We start from the raw sequence: 14,722 nt of genomic DNA, 5'->3' as shown, positions 1-14,722 counted from the left end.
CGCTTTGTCGAAAGAGGAATGCTTTTTCTGTAAAAGGCTTCGCTTAGAATATGAGACTATGGGAATAGTCGCTTTACAAATAGAATACTTTTTCTGAGTGCTGGAAAGAAGAACCAGGGTTCGAGTAAAGATCTAAATAGAAACGGAGGAACGCGGCGATGTCGATTCGTTATTCGCGCGGTCGCGCGGTCGGCGTTTCTCGGCGTCTCGTCCCGAAACTGATCGGGCGTCCAATTGATCGGATCGACTCACCTATCGGAGAAGCGGTGTTGGCCTCCCGGAGACTGACGGTTTCCGGCTCCACGGCTGCCTCGTCCTCTTCGATCAGCGGCGGCGGAGGCGCCAGCGGTCGCGTCTCGTAGCCCCAATGCTGCCGAAAAGCACGTGCGCCGCCGTCCAACCGAACGCGTGGCAGCTCGACGAACATCGCGTCGCCCAGCTGAAAGTAAAAGTTCGCCCGGCGGCGGCGTTAAATTGCCGATCGGCCGTGGACGTGCACAATTCCGGAAAATTCAATCCCCGAAATTTCACAGCCGGGGGAGGGCAATATTTCGAGTACCGCGACGATCTCAAGTACAATTTTGCCGAGATATTGACGACACTTTTCTAATCTTTCCGAAAAGCCAGAAATCACGAAAACTGTGCACCGCGGCGGTCCCCCGAAATACGGTTTCTCGAAAATAACGAGATCACGAAATAAACCATAAAATCGGGGATCAAATCCATAATAGGGTAGTTGGGTGGAAAATTGATGAAGAGAGTTAGTTTCACTGTTTTATTGCCTCATCAGTTTCATTAATTGATAGAGATAATTGTTTCAATCAATCACAATTTCCACGTTATTTTGCGAATCGAGAGCTCGGCAGCTGAGTGGAAAATGGACACGAAGAATTGGTCGCTTCGATTATTGTGCCAATTTGTCGTTGAATTAATCATACTTTTTAATCGTGCGCAATCGAACAGTTATATTAGAGGTCAATTTATTAGTGGGAAGCAAATGCGAAACGTAAAACTACTGGAGCTCGCGCACCAGATGTCTCCTCCGGCTGGAAATTTAAGGACGCGCTAACGAGGACACGCGCGCTCGGTGTCGGGACGCGTGGCTAAGCACGGAAGCCGCAACGGAGAAGCGCATTAACGTATTAATGAAACAAGTCACATTAATCCCAGAGATCTCAGCGATAAAACGTGCGAGAGGCGTCGCTTGGCTTCGTTACTGTCGGTCGATCGCGGCGTCGAAAACGCCTCACGCGAGTTGGAGAATCGCACGCGATGAGTCGCGATATTACGCAAAATTACGCGACTTCGGCCTCGTGCGATTACAATCGCGGCCCCTCCCGCTTCTTCTCGGGCTTTCCCGCGGCCTGAAAATGACAAGGCGCGGCGAATTAGCGAACGCGCGAATTACCGACGCGCGAGGATCGCGCGAGCATCCGGAGCGCTCGCGAGGCGACCCTCTAAGAAGCGATGAAAGCGATACGCTTGGAAGTTCATTAAAACATCGTCTTCTTAATTGGAGGCACTTGTACTCGCGGGACGGGCGGCGACTCGGTGTCTGGAGCAGTTTATCGCGCGTAAAAGGGACGGGGAAAAGAATGTTCCTCCTCGGCCTGCAACTTTACACTCGAAATTTTACGCGATGCGGCCGTGAGAGGCGCGCCGCAATCGCAGCGCGGGCTCGAATCGTCCTCTCGTTTCCTCTCCGAGCGCGGCCGCGAGTTCTCGCGTCTTAAAACCGCGATCGTGAAATTCGGCAGTTTACGAGAGACTTTCGGCACGGCGGCGCTTGGATCCTCGAATCCATAAAATCGCCGACACCGTATTCTGATGTATTAAGACTCTCGGCCGCGCACAGTGGAGCCAGATGACATTTTTTGGTTCAAAATTCTCTAGAGAGCTGAATTTCCAACCGATCACCGACACCAATGCCCGACTAGAAATTTATCCTATGGTCCTGATCAGGTTAACCTCATTTGGACATCAGGTCCCAATAAGGTAATATTATCGGGTCCTAGTAAGTCATGTAACGCAGCGTGGATATCAGGACCTTAGTAAGGATTCATAGTCAGGTCCTTATTGAGTTACCTTATGGAATCCTTATTACGTTCTTTTCTTTTCAAATTATGGCTCCTGACTACGCCACTACGCGCTATATTGGATGATGACATTAGAAATAAGAAATGACACACTGAGAATTCTTTCATGTCATTTCCAAATAAAAAAATATTTGCATGAAATAATATTTTAGATCGCTCGAGTATACTTGTAAAATGTTTCGGAAAAGAAACATAAAATGAATATCATAAGATCATTAAGTATCACAAGGTGACAAGACATAAAGTAGTGTTAAAGAGAAAAGTTGCATGTCACGTTAGTTTTACAACTATTTATTGACTGCTAAAAAAGGATAGTTTCTATAGCATTTTACAAATATATTCAAGTGATCTGAAGTGTTTCTTCAATGCAAACATCTTTATATTTGGAAATGACACCCAAAAATTGTTTTGTTGAAACTTGATAATGCAAATCATATTAGGTACAATGAATAAGATCCCGACAAGGATCTGATTAACTGAACCATATTATATCATACACTAGGTTGGTACATTAAGGTCCTAATGTGGACCCAATCATTATAACCTTATAAAGGTCTTCCTTACTTATTTGTCGTTAGGACATTATAAGGACTGACTTACTAGGATTACCTTTCATTCACCCTATTAGGTCCTTATCAATGTCAGGTGAACCTGATCAAAATTTTTAGTCGGGTGGATGAGGTTGATTCTAAATAAATTCCAAAGAGATCTGTCTAGCCGAAATTTTGAAAAAATTATCGGTGCAGGATTCATGGGTTTAGGGTTCGTCTTAAAAGTTTTCGTTTAAAGTACAGTGTCTTGGGTTCGACCTCAATGGATTCGAGCCTATGGATACTGAATGCGACGAGACCCCAGAACTTATAATCATCTTTTAGAAAACTCAGAATCTCAAAGCTCATCATTTCAGCTCACATTAAGAATTAAGGATTAAAATCCCTCGGTTTTGTGCTTAACGGGTCTATATTTGATGCTTTTGTACTTTGACATATGAGTTTTGTTTGGGTTAATGGGTTTCTGATTCAAGATCGATAAATCTCGAGGTGTCTGTTGATTGGTTTCAAAGTTTCAATCCGCTGAATACGCTAGATAGATATAGATAGAAATAAGTGTCGAATAATAAGTATTTCACAAGTTTCTCACGTTAACGATCATTTTTTCTCTTTTGGGGCAGTAATTCGAGAAAAAAATTTTTTTTTAATTTTGGCAAGACAGATCTCTTCGGAATTTATTCATCCATTGGGTGTCGATGATCGATTGGACATTCAGATCTCCAGAGAAATTTGAACCAAAAATGTCATCTGGCCCCACTGTGGGCCGGCCGGATTTCCCGATTTTACTTCCCCTCGGCACTTCCTCTTCCTCTTTCCTCTTTCACGTCAGAAGCGAGGAAATCTCTGCCAAAAATGCCCACGGGCCACGTCGAAGCAAGAAGGTACACACATCCATCAATCGGCACGTTTCTAAAACTTGTCTCTCGTCGCAGCGGCCGACGAATAAACAGACGAGAAAGACTGCGCGACAGAGAAGAAAGATAAAAAGGTTATGCGAATCTTACAGCTGTTTATCGATCGTCGGAGCGAGAGAAAAGTTTGCGGGCGTTTTCGGAAACGTACTCGTTCGATCGCCGCACGTCCTGTCCTGTCTCGCGTCTTGTCTCGGCGCAATCCGTAGGAATTTCTAGCAAGGATTCCGTCGCTTCTGACTGCGTCAGGCCAGTCGTCCTCGACAAGCGAGAAGCAGGAGTCTCGACGATCGCAGCACGAGGCATCGAAGTTCGAATCCCAAGCGGATTAAAATTAGACACTCACGTAACCGCGGATGATATCCATCGTCGGCGACGCGACTCTTCGGGTTCGCGTGGTCCAATTAAACGCGCGAGCCGCGAGCGACGCGCGTCACGTCTGCGCGGCCGATCGGCTTGATAAGCCGCGGATTGCGGATTACTCTCGGACGGAGCGCTGGCCGAGATCCGCGGCAGGCGGCGCGGGCGACGGGCGGCGCCCAGAGGCCGACGACGCTCCGTGGATCCTCCTCGCCGGCGAGCTCTCGGCCGTCCAGGGCATTCCGAATCGCGAAAGGGCGAGGCCGACGATCGGGATCGCGCCGAGTTATTTGGAGCGGAGCCGGGCGGCGACTGGAGCGCGCGCGCGCGCGTCTGGCGCTTTATCTCGGAATATCGTAGATTGACCTGACGACAGGGGCTGACGTCACTAATTAAAGCGCTCGTCGTGGGGCGGAGAGCGCATCGCGTGAAATCCGAGAGCCGGGCGGTTCTCGTTCTTTCTCCGCGACCTCTCATGGCCGTTGGCTGCGCTCCCGCCGAGCCTACGGCGGGACGGTCGCGACACGAAAATCGAGGAGCCAGGATTCTGCGGGATGAGGATACGTACGTGCGGGGAGAGGGGGAGATTCCGCCCGAGTGATCTTCGCGTTTCTTTCTTCAGCCGGGGACCGTCAGAAATATTTCGGTAACCAATGGATGCGACAACGTCCTAATTAATGCGAATGACAGCGAATTTCATTAGTCTTATAATAAAGAAAAGACAGCGACGTGGAAAGAACCACATATTTATATCGAGCATAATCGCGTCCGTGTATTTGTCGAGTGTATCGAAAAAAATCTCCAAAATATCCGACTAATCCATATAGGTAAATGTCCCAATGGCCGGACACGTCCCAGTATCGATCACTTTGAAAAAAAATATTCACTATTTATTTTAACAACGAATTTTGACAATGAATGAAAGTAATAATTATTGTAAAAAGAACTCTAATATTTGACGATTAGTTAGAAAAAAAATGTATATCCAATTCGATACCTTTGTGTTAAAATAAAAATTAATTAAATAAGTATGCATCTATGGTTCGGCAAAATAATGGTCAGTCGTTAATAAATTCATCAAGAGATAGCATCTATTTTTATATTACTTCCCGTTGCCACATTCTAATTTTCTAATTCTGGTTCGATAAATTGTATATCCAAACATTGGGTCATAATCTTAATATTTCAAGCTGTCTAGTCACACTGGTACATTAATGCGCTTCATTATTTGTGTAAATATTTCATTAATAATAGATGTATACACTGAGAAAAAATTGTATTGAAATTAAACAAATATTTGTGCGAATACGACTGTGAATACATTTATTCAAATTAAGCGACTAATTTCTAAAATGAAATACAAAGGTTCTGAATGTAAACCATTTTTTTAATTTTAGAAAATAATAAATATATTCACACCATCGTTTCGAACAAATATTTATTTAATTTTAATACAATTTTTTCCTCGGTGTACATTGGTCTAAATCATTTTTCTCCACTTGAGGGGATCTTAAGTTTTCGAACAAATGCAAATATTTATATCAAAACCATTTTTAATGTTATATATTGTATTTTTTGTGACGACCTACTACGCTTAAACGTTTCCGGTTATTGGGACATTTATCTTATGCCGGATAACAAAATTAACAATCGAATATTTCGGAGACTTTCTTTAGTGAAATAACGGGCCGGATGTGTTCGTCCATTGAAATCCTTTCTTAGCCGTTTCTTTCGAATTCATTTAGACGAATCTACAATTCGCGATAAGACTTGAGGGTGGAGCGGGGGGGACGTAGAACTCTGTAACTCTGCGCTAAACGTGGGAAACGTGCGAAGAAGAGTGCGATATCGGATTTTCGCCATCGACGTCGAGCGGAGCCGCAGAGAGGATTAATCCCCGATTAACCTCGACAATCGCGCTCTGCGAATCCCGGCAGATGCCGACGTGAATAGAGCTATCGTTGCAACTCATTGTTAGCGAGTGCATTCTCGCTTCTCGCCGTCGTCGCCGTTCCGCCGACGAGCCCGAGGAAAGTGCACCGCGTTCACGCACGACGACGTGTATGTAAATTCGGCGGCGAAACGTCATTTTCGGGCGGCCCAATTAAGGAATCGGCGAGGAGGGGGGGATGGTCACACGCTCCCCCGATCGGAGCGGCGTTCTCGAGCGAGTCGCGCAGTTAACGCGTTAACGCGTTAACGCGTTTGCAATTACCGGGCCGGGCGCGAACGAATGTGTCTAATTACGCGCAGGAGCGCGGCGGCGAGGGAACGTCGTCGAGCAACAAGCGGGCCAATTAGTAATCGCATTCTTTCCGAACAATTGGCACGGGCGCTCGCGTGCCAATTGTTCCCCGTTCGGCCGAGCCGAGGTGACAGAATCGCCCGAGCTGCGCGAGCATAACCGAGGACGAGGACGAGAGGACAGGCTCTTCTCTCTTCGTCCTGGCGACGAGGGACACTCATTAGCGGGCCACCCGCGATAAACCGAAGCGACGAGAGATTCTCGCCGAGCGCTGGAGATTGCGCGGATCGCAGCAGGACGGCGAGGGGGGGTGGGGGGAGGAGAATCGTTGGCGTGTGTTTGCCGAACAAAGTGGCGCCAGCGAGATGATCCTCCGATTTTCTTAGAGCTCCCCTCCGAAGCGACCGGTCTCATTTGGCGCGAAACCGTACGAAACCGGCTTTGGGCGATTTCCGCGTTCAGAGGGAGTCATTCGCGTGTTTGCCGAGTTAAATGACGGGGCGGGGAGGACGAGAGTGGTAACCGACGATTGCAATCTTTCTCGGATCTTGAGAGCTCTTCCGAAACAGTCGTTTGGTCGATCGATAGCCGACGGGAGAGAATCCGGGGGGAAGGATTCAATCCGATTCGGTTAAATTCTCTCGGCGATCTCGTCTCGAGGAGGATTGCTCGTACATTCGTCGAGTGGAATTCGGCGAAACGGATGTCGGTTAATTATCTTTTCTAATCCCAGCCGTCGGTCGAGTCCACTTTGGGCGATCTGCACCTCGCGAGAAGATTCGAGAACTCAGCCTCAGTGACTTTTGTGACGCGCCATTTAAGGGAGGAATTACATGCGAAGCAGGCCGTTTTCAAGGCTATTTTTACGCCGAATTTTTTTAACAGAAACGGTAGGATCAATGGACTTGAAATTTTCACGGGGTATTCATTAATGTTCATAGTATAAAATAAATTTCATTGAATCACAAGAACCGATCCAATTTGTATTATAATTATAGGTAAAAGTGCAGACATTCGTTTGCGCAGCTCTATGTTTGCTATCGATATAATTCCGGGCCTCTCTCTCACTACTCTGAAATCAAAAAATGAGAAATATACGGTTTAAAATATACGGTTGCCATTATAGCCCGTACCAAAATGAAGGCAGCGAAGCCAAGTTTGGAAAAATAATGACTGTGCAAGAAGAAAAAGTATCGAAAATGAAATTTTCTTCAACTTGTAATCATGTTTAAAAAGAATGAATAAAATAGAATATAATTGTGTTCGAGGTAGGGGCGAAAACTACATGTCTACTGTAAATTGTGTAAAAATTCCAAGTTATTCGGTTCCGTAGTTTTTGCGTAATCGTGTCGACTGAGTTTAAGAAAATGGTGTTGCCAGATAAACGCGTTTAAAGTGTTTTATGGTGTACTTTCCATATAGATATAGTAACAAATTTATTTTATACTTTGAATATTAACGAATACATTGTGAAAATTTCAAGTTTATTGATTCTACCGTTTCTATTAAAAAGATTCATAAAAATAGCCTTGAGAAATAGCGGCCTGCTCCGCATGTAATCCCCCCCCCCCTTAACGTGTAGAACGCGATTATCGATTTGCACTCATATTTTTATCTCTGCAGTATCGTACTTAGAACCTCTTCGGAGTATCGCATCGAAACGTTTCGCGATACATTAGATACTCGCGTAGCTTACGACTAAGAAAAGACGCGGCGGTGTGTGACAACTGACGAGTGACAAGTTATTTTAGAATGTCGAAAGTTCCTCCGCGGGCCGCGCCTTGCACGATCAATAGCACGCGAATTCAGGGCAGGGCTCAATTTGCAATTACACGCGCGCGTCGTGCGATTCGCAAAGCAGACCGAATTCGAAGTGGAGTCGCGGCTGCTGTCCTCCGCAAGGACGCCCGAGGGAACGCGCGGTAGATTGAATTTTTATTATGGATTCGCCTCGCCAATCCGGTTCGCGGCTTCGACATCACATTTAATACCTATCGTAAAGCATCACAGACATCGAGATGCTTTGTGAGCCGTGCGATTACGCGCGCGAACCTGTTTACCGTTTGTCCACGTCGGATATCGACGTACGACGACAACGATAATGCAGTCGCTCGTAGATAAATACCGCGGTTGGCCACCGAACGTTTCGCGTTCGAGTCGTCGCTCCGCCGCGTGCGGCGGTGCTGCGTGCATGCAGACAGCAGCGGGGAGGAGAGAAGGAGAGACACACATAGAGAAAGAGAGAAAGAGGGGGGGGGCGGAGAGGGACGAGTGGACACATAAACGTGCGTGGAAAGGAAATTACGATTGATTCTACGACGAAACAGGACACGCGGACGACGAGAAAGCAGGACGGACGGAGAGGCGAACCGGTCACCCGGGATAAACCGCGACTGCATTATTAAGACGCGCCGAGTCCTCCCGAGGATCTCGGTTGTTCGGGAAACAACAATAGCCGGTCGAGCGGAGACGACCGACTGTGCGAAAAAGCCGCGGCGGCATCGAATGGAAATTGAGTGCTCGGCTAAAGACGCAGAAAAGAGAGAGAGAGAGAGAGAGAGAGAGAGAAAGAGAGAAGAATTCAATCGATATTTCATCGCATCTCACTTGTCCGCTATCGAAAGCGATCCGTTCGCCCCATCCCATCGATAATCGCCATTGTTTGCAAATATCCGACGGTACGTCGCGTATCTACATATTTTTAAATGCTGCCGTAAAACCGGCCCGCCCATCAGAACTTTTGCACTCGAGCAGCCAATATTTCATTCATTTCGCGACTTTGTTTGTTTTATCGCGCTTCTTATCAACGTGCGCATCTCGCACGGACAGTCCGCATGCGGGCGGACTTTTTGCGCTCTGCGACACAATTTTATTCGCTTGTATCGCGCGATCGAGAAACTCCGGACGACGCGCGCGCGTATTACCGCAGAGGAGGCAGAACGCGAAATATCCGTGGTCGTTATCCGTCGTTACGAGAGAGCGACTCCTCCGCTGATTTCGGATTCAATCCAATTTGCAGACCCTTCTGCCCCCTCCCCCCCCCCCCGCCGCTCTGCTTTTTCCTCGCTGGCCGCGGCGCGGCGCGGCGGTCCCTCGCGCAGTGTCCTTTTCGCGTCGTCTTGTCTTGCCGTGCCGGAGCGACTTTGAAAGCGACGCGGGACAATTAATCTCGTCCTTTGGCTCGCGAAACGGCGGAGAGACATCAAGGCAAGGGGCCTCGAATTAATCTTCGTATTACACTTTTGCCATGCAAATGCAACGCGCGCTCGCGTTCTTTTGTGCAAGCATCGCGGACGTTAATCAAGACATTCGCGAGACGCGATCTCGGGCGGGAGGATTTGAGGGTCGGCGGGGGAGGGGGGAGGGGGGAGGGGGAGAGCAACAGTCGCATGACACAGCAACAACGAGACGACACGAGAGGCACACACCACATCGACGTATCGGAGTGACAGCAAGGCATTAGCAGGGGCTACAAAGAAAGAGATAGAGAAGGATAGAGAGAAGGAGGAAAAGAGAAAAAGAACAAACCTTGTTGTGCGACTTGAACATACAGGCGGTCCCGGCGAACAGCTGCGTCCAGGGAAAGATACATATCGATTACTAATCGCATTCGCACTTTCTCGCCCCAACGGCTTCCGGAGAGATTTCTCGCTCTCTCTTTCTCTCTCTCTCTCTCTCTCTCTCTCTCTCTCTCTCTCTCTCTCTCTCTCTCTCTCTCTCTCTCTCTCTCTCTCTCGCTCTCTCTTTCTCTCTCTCTCTCTCGCTCTCTCTCTCTCTCTCTCTCACTCTCTCTCTCTCTCTCTCTCTCTCTTTCTCTCCGGACCCGTTGTCCTCCTCTCGCTCACGGTGCCGCGATGAAATTCGCGGATCGCCGGTCGCGATGATAAATCGATTACGCGATAATAATCGCTTCCCGATTATTATTTCCCCGTCTCTCTCAAGCGAACATCGGCCGAAGCGAAGGCGTCGACGTTTGTGAGGGACGAGGCTCTCTCCCCCTGGCCCTCTCTTCTTAGTGCAGCACCGCCCGCTCGCGTCGCGACGAAACCCGTAATTAGCAGCGCTCCGTCGCGTCGGCGCGACGAGCTAAACTTATTACGAAGCGACGCTCTTTCCACGTGCTTGAGGGGGTGGAAGCGATCGACCAGCGCGGCGGCCACGCGAGTAACACGTGTCGCACTTCTCAAAGTCGAAATCTCACGTGTCGATCCACGGAATCGTCCTCGATTAATAATCGCGACTTTCGCCGGAGTTTGGCGTTGCGCGGCGAATCGCGAAGGAGAGCGACGCGGCGCGGCGCGGCGCGGCGGCTCGCAGGAAGAAAGAGAGCCTCGCGCCGGGGATAATTGCCGGACCGTTGCGAATGGGGGGAGTCAAAAGTGAAAAATGCGCGCGAGAGAGTTCGCCCCCCCGAAAATGAGTTATGGCGGCCTCGCGAAATTCCTCTTCCAGGCCTTCATTAACCCGTTCGTTCTTGCGCGGGCGTTCTTGCACGGCTCGCGAGAAACGAGTTTGACGTGCGCTATGAATGCGCATATTCTTTGCGCGTGTCTCGCAAACACGCTGTCTCTCTCTCTCTCTCTCTCTCTCTGTGTGTGTGTGTGTGTGTGTGTACGCGCGTGTACCGTACGTTCCAATGTTAATCGCTAACCTTTAATTCAGCGCGATAAAACCCGCTGAAGCGATTTCATGCGCTGCCGGCGGCGCGGCGGCCCAGAGCGGGGAAGTATTCCGTCTCAAATATCCACCGATGGCGTTAGCGCAGCGCGCCGCGGCGTCGCCTACGTCGGCTACGAAAGCTTTAAGGATCATTATAATTAACCGCCCGGCCCGCGGTCTCCCTCCCACTCAATCTTCCTCTCCGTCTCCCGCTCGCTCTCTCGTATCCGTCTATGGTTTGCAAAGTCATTGTTGTTCCTGTTCGTATCGCTTGACGGAGCTGCGAGGGAAAATTCCCTCTCGTGATCCCTTTCTTCCCGCCCCCTCTACACGGTCAAGTTTTTATCTCTGGTCGGTGGGAAGAAAGCAAATGCCCGTTTAATATACGTCGCTGTAATGTTTCTTCTGGCGACAGATACGATTCTGGCTGCGGATTTCCCGGCGCGATCAATTTCTTACCGTCATTACCGTGAAAAACGGGGAGGGATAATTATCTTGAGACGACACAAAACGTCAGTCGCGAGTTTACTCGCGAATTAGGACACTGACACGTCGGAAGAGAGAGGTACAATTTATCGAAATATTCTTCCTCCGCGGTTTGCGACTGAAATTACTCACTCTGTGATCATTTCTCACCGAGAAGCGACACTTTGCGTTCTCTCCGCTGTCACGAACATTTCTCAAGATGAACGCGATGCGATGTGCAGCATTGTTTCGCGCAGCCCCGCTTGAGAGACAATATATCGCGTTCTCGCGAAATTGCGACGCGCGATCCACTCTCGAGGAGAGCGAAGCGCCCGATTCAATGTCCCGTGGAATTTAATTCTTCGACTCAGCGTGACCTTCGTGAACGCGCTCAGCTGTCAAAAGAGAGAGAGAGAGAGAGAGAGAGAGAGGCCGCTCCCTCCCCCTCTCTTTCTCTTTTCTCTCTTCGATCCGTACGACCGATCAATCTCGGTTCAGCCGATCCGATCACACGCGTGTGCATGCGTACGCTCTCTTTCCTCCTCTCTGATCGATCTAACGGTAACGCTGAGATCGATTCGCGTCCCGGAAGTGTCTCTCCTTCCCTCTTCCTGCGGCCGAATAATAATAGGACGCGCACACATCCATTTATCGTGTCGGACTTTCTTGCCCCGGCTCCACCTATTCTGCCGCCGTCACTCTTGACGTCGACTAATTGAAAAAGTTTCCTCAAAGAACGGAACCTCGCGACGACAAAGGAGCGGCGGCCGGATGAAAAACCTTGCTGAAGATTTTCGAGTCTTCCGCGAGCCGCTTGACAGGATAATGTTCAGCGAACGGTGAAAGCGACGGCTCCTCGCACGCCCTCGAGGTGGCTCTCGAGGTAAAGCGGAACAACGACTGGACTCGAGTCCGAGCGTACCTTGCAAATCGCAAATCCCGCGAATTTAGGCTACTTTCGATTGTGTCTAGCTCGCGAAGGTGAAAACTGGCGGAAGTCGAAATGGCCCCACCCGGGTCGGCCGGAAGCGCATTTCATCCACTCTTGCGACTCGCGACGAACGCGCAAGTGTCATCCGAGTGAGACCAACTGGTCAGCGCGAGCAGACTCGTCGTTCACATCGCAAACTCGTTTATCGTCTGTAGACCCTGCGAGAATCACCGTCGTCGTCGTCGTCGTCGTCGTCGTCGTCATTATCATCGTGCGCACCTGACGGCGTATTCGTCCGCGGCTTTCATCGTCGAACTCCTTTTCCCCTTTTTTCTACCGCGACGGCGGAGGCAGCGGCCGGTGCGGCGGATCGTCGCGATTCATTTTCCTTTGGGAAAAAAGAGGAAGAGCCGGGAGGGAAGGGCCGAGAGAGAAAGGGCAGGGAGAAAAAGATAGACGGAAAGTAACGACCCTCCGGCATGAAGCGAAGTAAAAAGTTCGCCGCTTATGTACGAACGCTCGTGTATTTAGTCCGAGAGCCAGGTGTACACCGCGGCGAGAATGAGAGACAAAGGCCGGGAGAAAGAGAAAAAGAGAGAGAGAGAGAGAGAGATAGAGAGAGAGCTTTCGAACAGAGATAGACGAGGCGCGCGCGCGCGCGCGCGCGCGATCGAGGTGGTCGGATGGACGCGCGTGAATTTCTAACGAGGAGCCACTTGAGCGAGCCGTTCAGGCAAGTGGAGCAACTGGTGAATTTCTCGCTCGTGCGACTTTCTAAATAAAGCCAATCAACAACGGGGTAGCGGCGACGAGCGATACAACAGGAGCGCGGCTCTCTACCGACACCGCTGGCCGCGAGCTCGCGAGCTCGCTCGCTGCACCACCCTTGCGGTGACGAGGACTTCGGGCTGACACGCGTCCCCGGTAACCCTCTTTGTCGCGCGCGAGTCACTCCCGGACGGCGAAATTAGAATCCTCGACCTGTTTGCTCGAGCGCGCGTAATTCGAGGAGAGAGAGAACTCGAGGCGCGCGCGCGCGCGCGAGCCGCGCGAATTTCGCCGCAGAACTCTCGACCGCGTTCGCGTGCGAGCGGAGCCTGATAAATTGACGAACCGCGGGAAGACACACGAATGGTCTCCTGCCGGCCGCTTGTATAGTTCTCTCGCGCGGCTTCAACGGACCAACGTCAGCGCGCGGCGGCTTTCCATAATGGAAATTTTTCAACGGGTTTATAATATATTCTCGTGTCGTCTGCGCGCGCACTCGCTCGCCCGCTCGAGCGAGCTGAAGAGGCTTCTTCCTCTCCTCTCCCTGCTCTCGCCCCTCCCCCCTCTCTCTCTCTCTCTTTCACTCGCCGCGGGTCGTTTACCAAAATCCGCGCGCGGTTGATGGCAAGTCTCGTTAAAAAGCGCTGCGAGCTACTCCGAATTTCTGAGGAGCTACTTCGAGTGTCAAGAAGTGGAGCAAGTCGAGAGGCCGCTGTCCGCCCCCGCCGCTCCCTCAACTTCGACCCGGCACGTAGCCCGTATATTTAAACCGTATTTTTAGCGGGACACCCCCGACGGGCGAAAAAATGAAAAGACACCGCAGACAGCTCCTTTTTTTGCGCGCACGTAAAACTCTCTTTACGCTCTCCTTTTCCGCGCGCGCGTGCGCTGTGAACAGGAGCGCAACAATGGCGGTCGTGAAATGAAAATTATCCTATTTAACAAACACACGCGAGCGCGCGCGCGCGCGCGCCGCAGTCTCATCGTCGCGCTGTTTGCGCGCAAAAACCGCCGTCCGCGCCGCGGGCGATTTTTGCCGACGCGCGAGCGACCGTACGAGCAAAGAGAGCAGGAAAAAATAACAATCACTCTTTGACCGCGCGCGAATAGAATTCCCCGGGGGAGCGGGGGATGCTCCTCTTCTTTATCAGCCTGATAATATCCCATCCGGCTTATTTCTTTATTTTACCCCTCTCATCGGCCGACGCCGATGCTCGAGGCGGCCTTATATAAATGCACCCCATCGCCGTCGCTACCGTCCCTCCGCCATAAGCACCCCCTCGATCCGCCGCGAAATAACGCGACCTTCTGATCTTCCGCCTGGCCGACCTCCCCCCTCTCTCTCGCCCTCACCCTCCCTTCTTCTCCCCCCGTCTCTCCCTCGCGTCTGGCAGTTAAGCTTCGTTTCCGACTGTGAGTATTCTCTTTGCAAGGTACACACGGCGCGCGCGTTGGTATTAAACCGGCGAGATTATTGCGCGCCGGCAACGCGCTCCGTGCCGCCGCGGCGTTCGGCGGGGCTGCCGAGAGGAGGAGGAGCGGTGGATTTAACGTTCTTAATAATACATTCCGCGGTGAATAATGCAGCGATTGGATTACCAGCCGCGGCTGGTCGTTCAATCGGCGAGACGAATGGCGCGCGCACGCGCGAGTAAACGGGCGAGATGAACAAACGTTGCGTGATCGACAGGCGACGACGACGACGACGACGACGACGACGACGAGAGACGGTCGGT

General features: G+C 50.5%; 1 protein-coding gene across 2 annotated transcripts in view; it reads right to left on the bottom strand.

Moving 5' to 3' along the window:
• raskol (Ras GTPase-activating protein raskol) overlaps positions 1 to 14,722 on the bottom strand; it is a 264,298-nt gene that overhangs the window by 182,922 nt on the left and 66,654 nt on the right. For both annotated transcript variants that reach the window (XM_025300970.1, XM_025300971.1), the window contains exons 4-5: positions 9,692 to 9,733; positions 253 to 439 (exon numbers count right to left, since the gene is read on the bottom strand). In XM_025300970.1, the coding sequence (XP_025156755.1) occupies positions 253 to 439; positions 9,692 to 9,733 (229 nt within the window). The remainder of the gene's footprint in view (positions 1 to 252; positions 440 to 9,691; positions 9,734 to 14,722) is intronic.

The sequence above is a fragment of the Harpegnathos saltator genome, unplaced genomic scaffold, assembly GCF_003227715.2.
Source record: "Harpegnathos saltator strain DR-91 unplaced genomic scaffold, Hsal_v8.6 scaffold393, whole genome shotgun sequence".
NCBI lineage: Eukaryota > Metazoa > Arthropoda > Insecta > Hymenoptera > Formicidae > Harpegnathos > Harpegnathos saltator.
The sequence above is the reverse complement of the archived record's forward strand: the minus strand, read 5'-3'. Positions and strand labels throughout refer to the sequence as shown.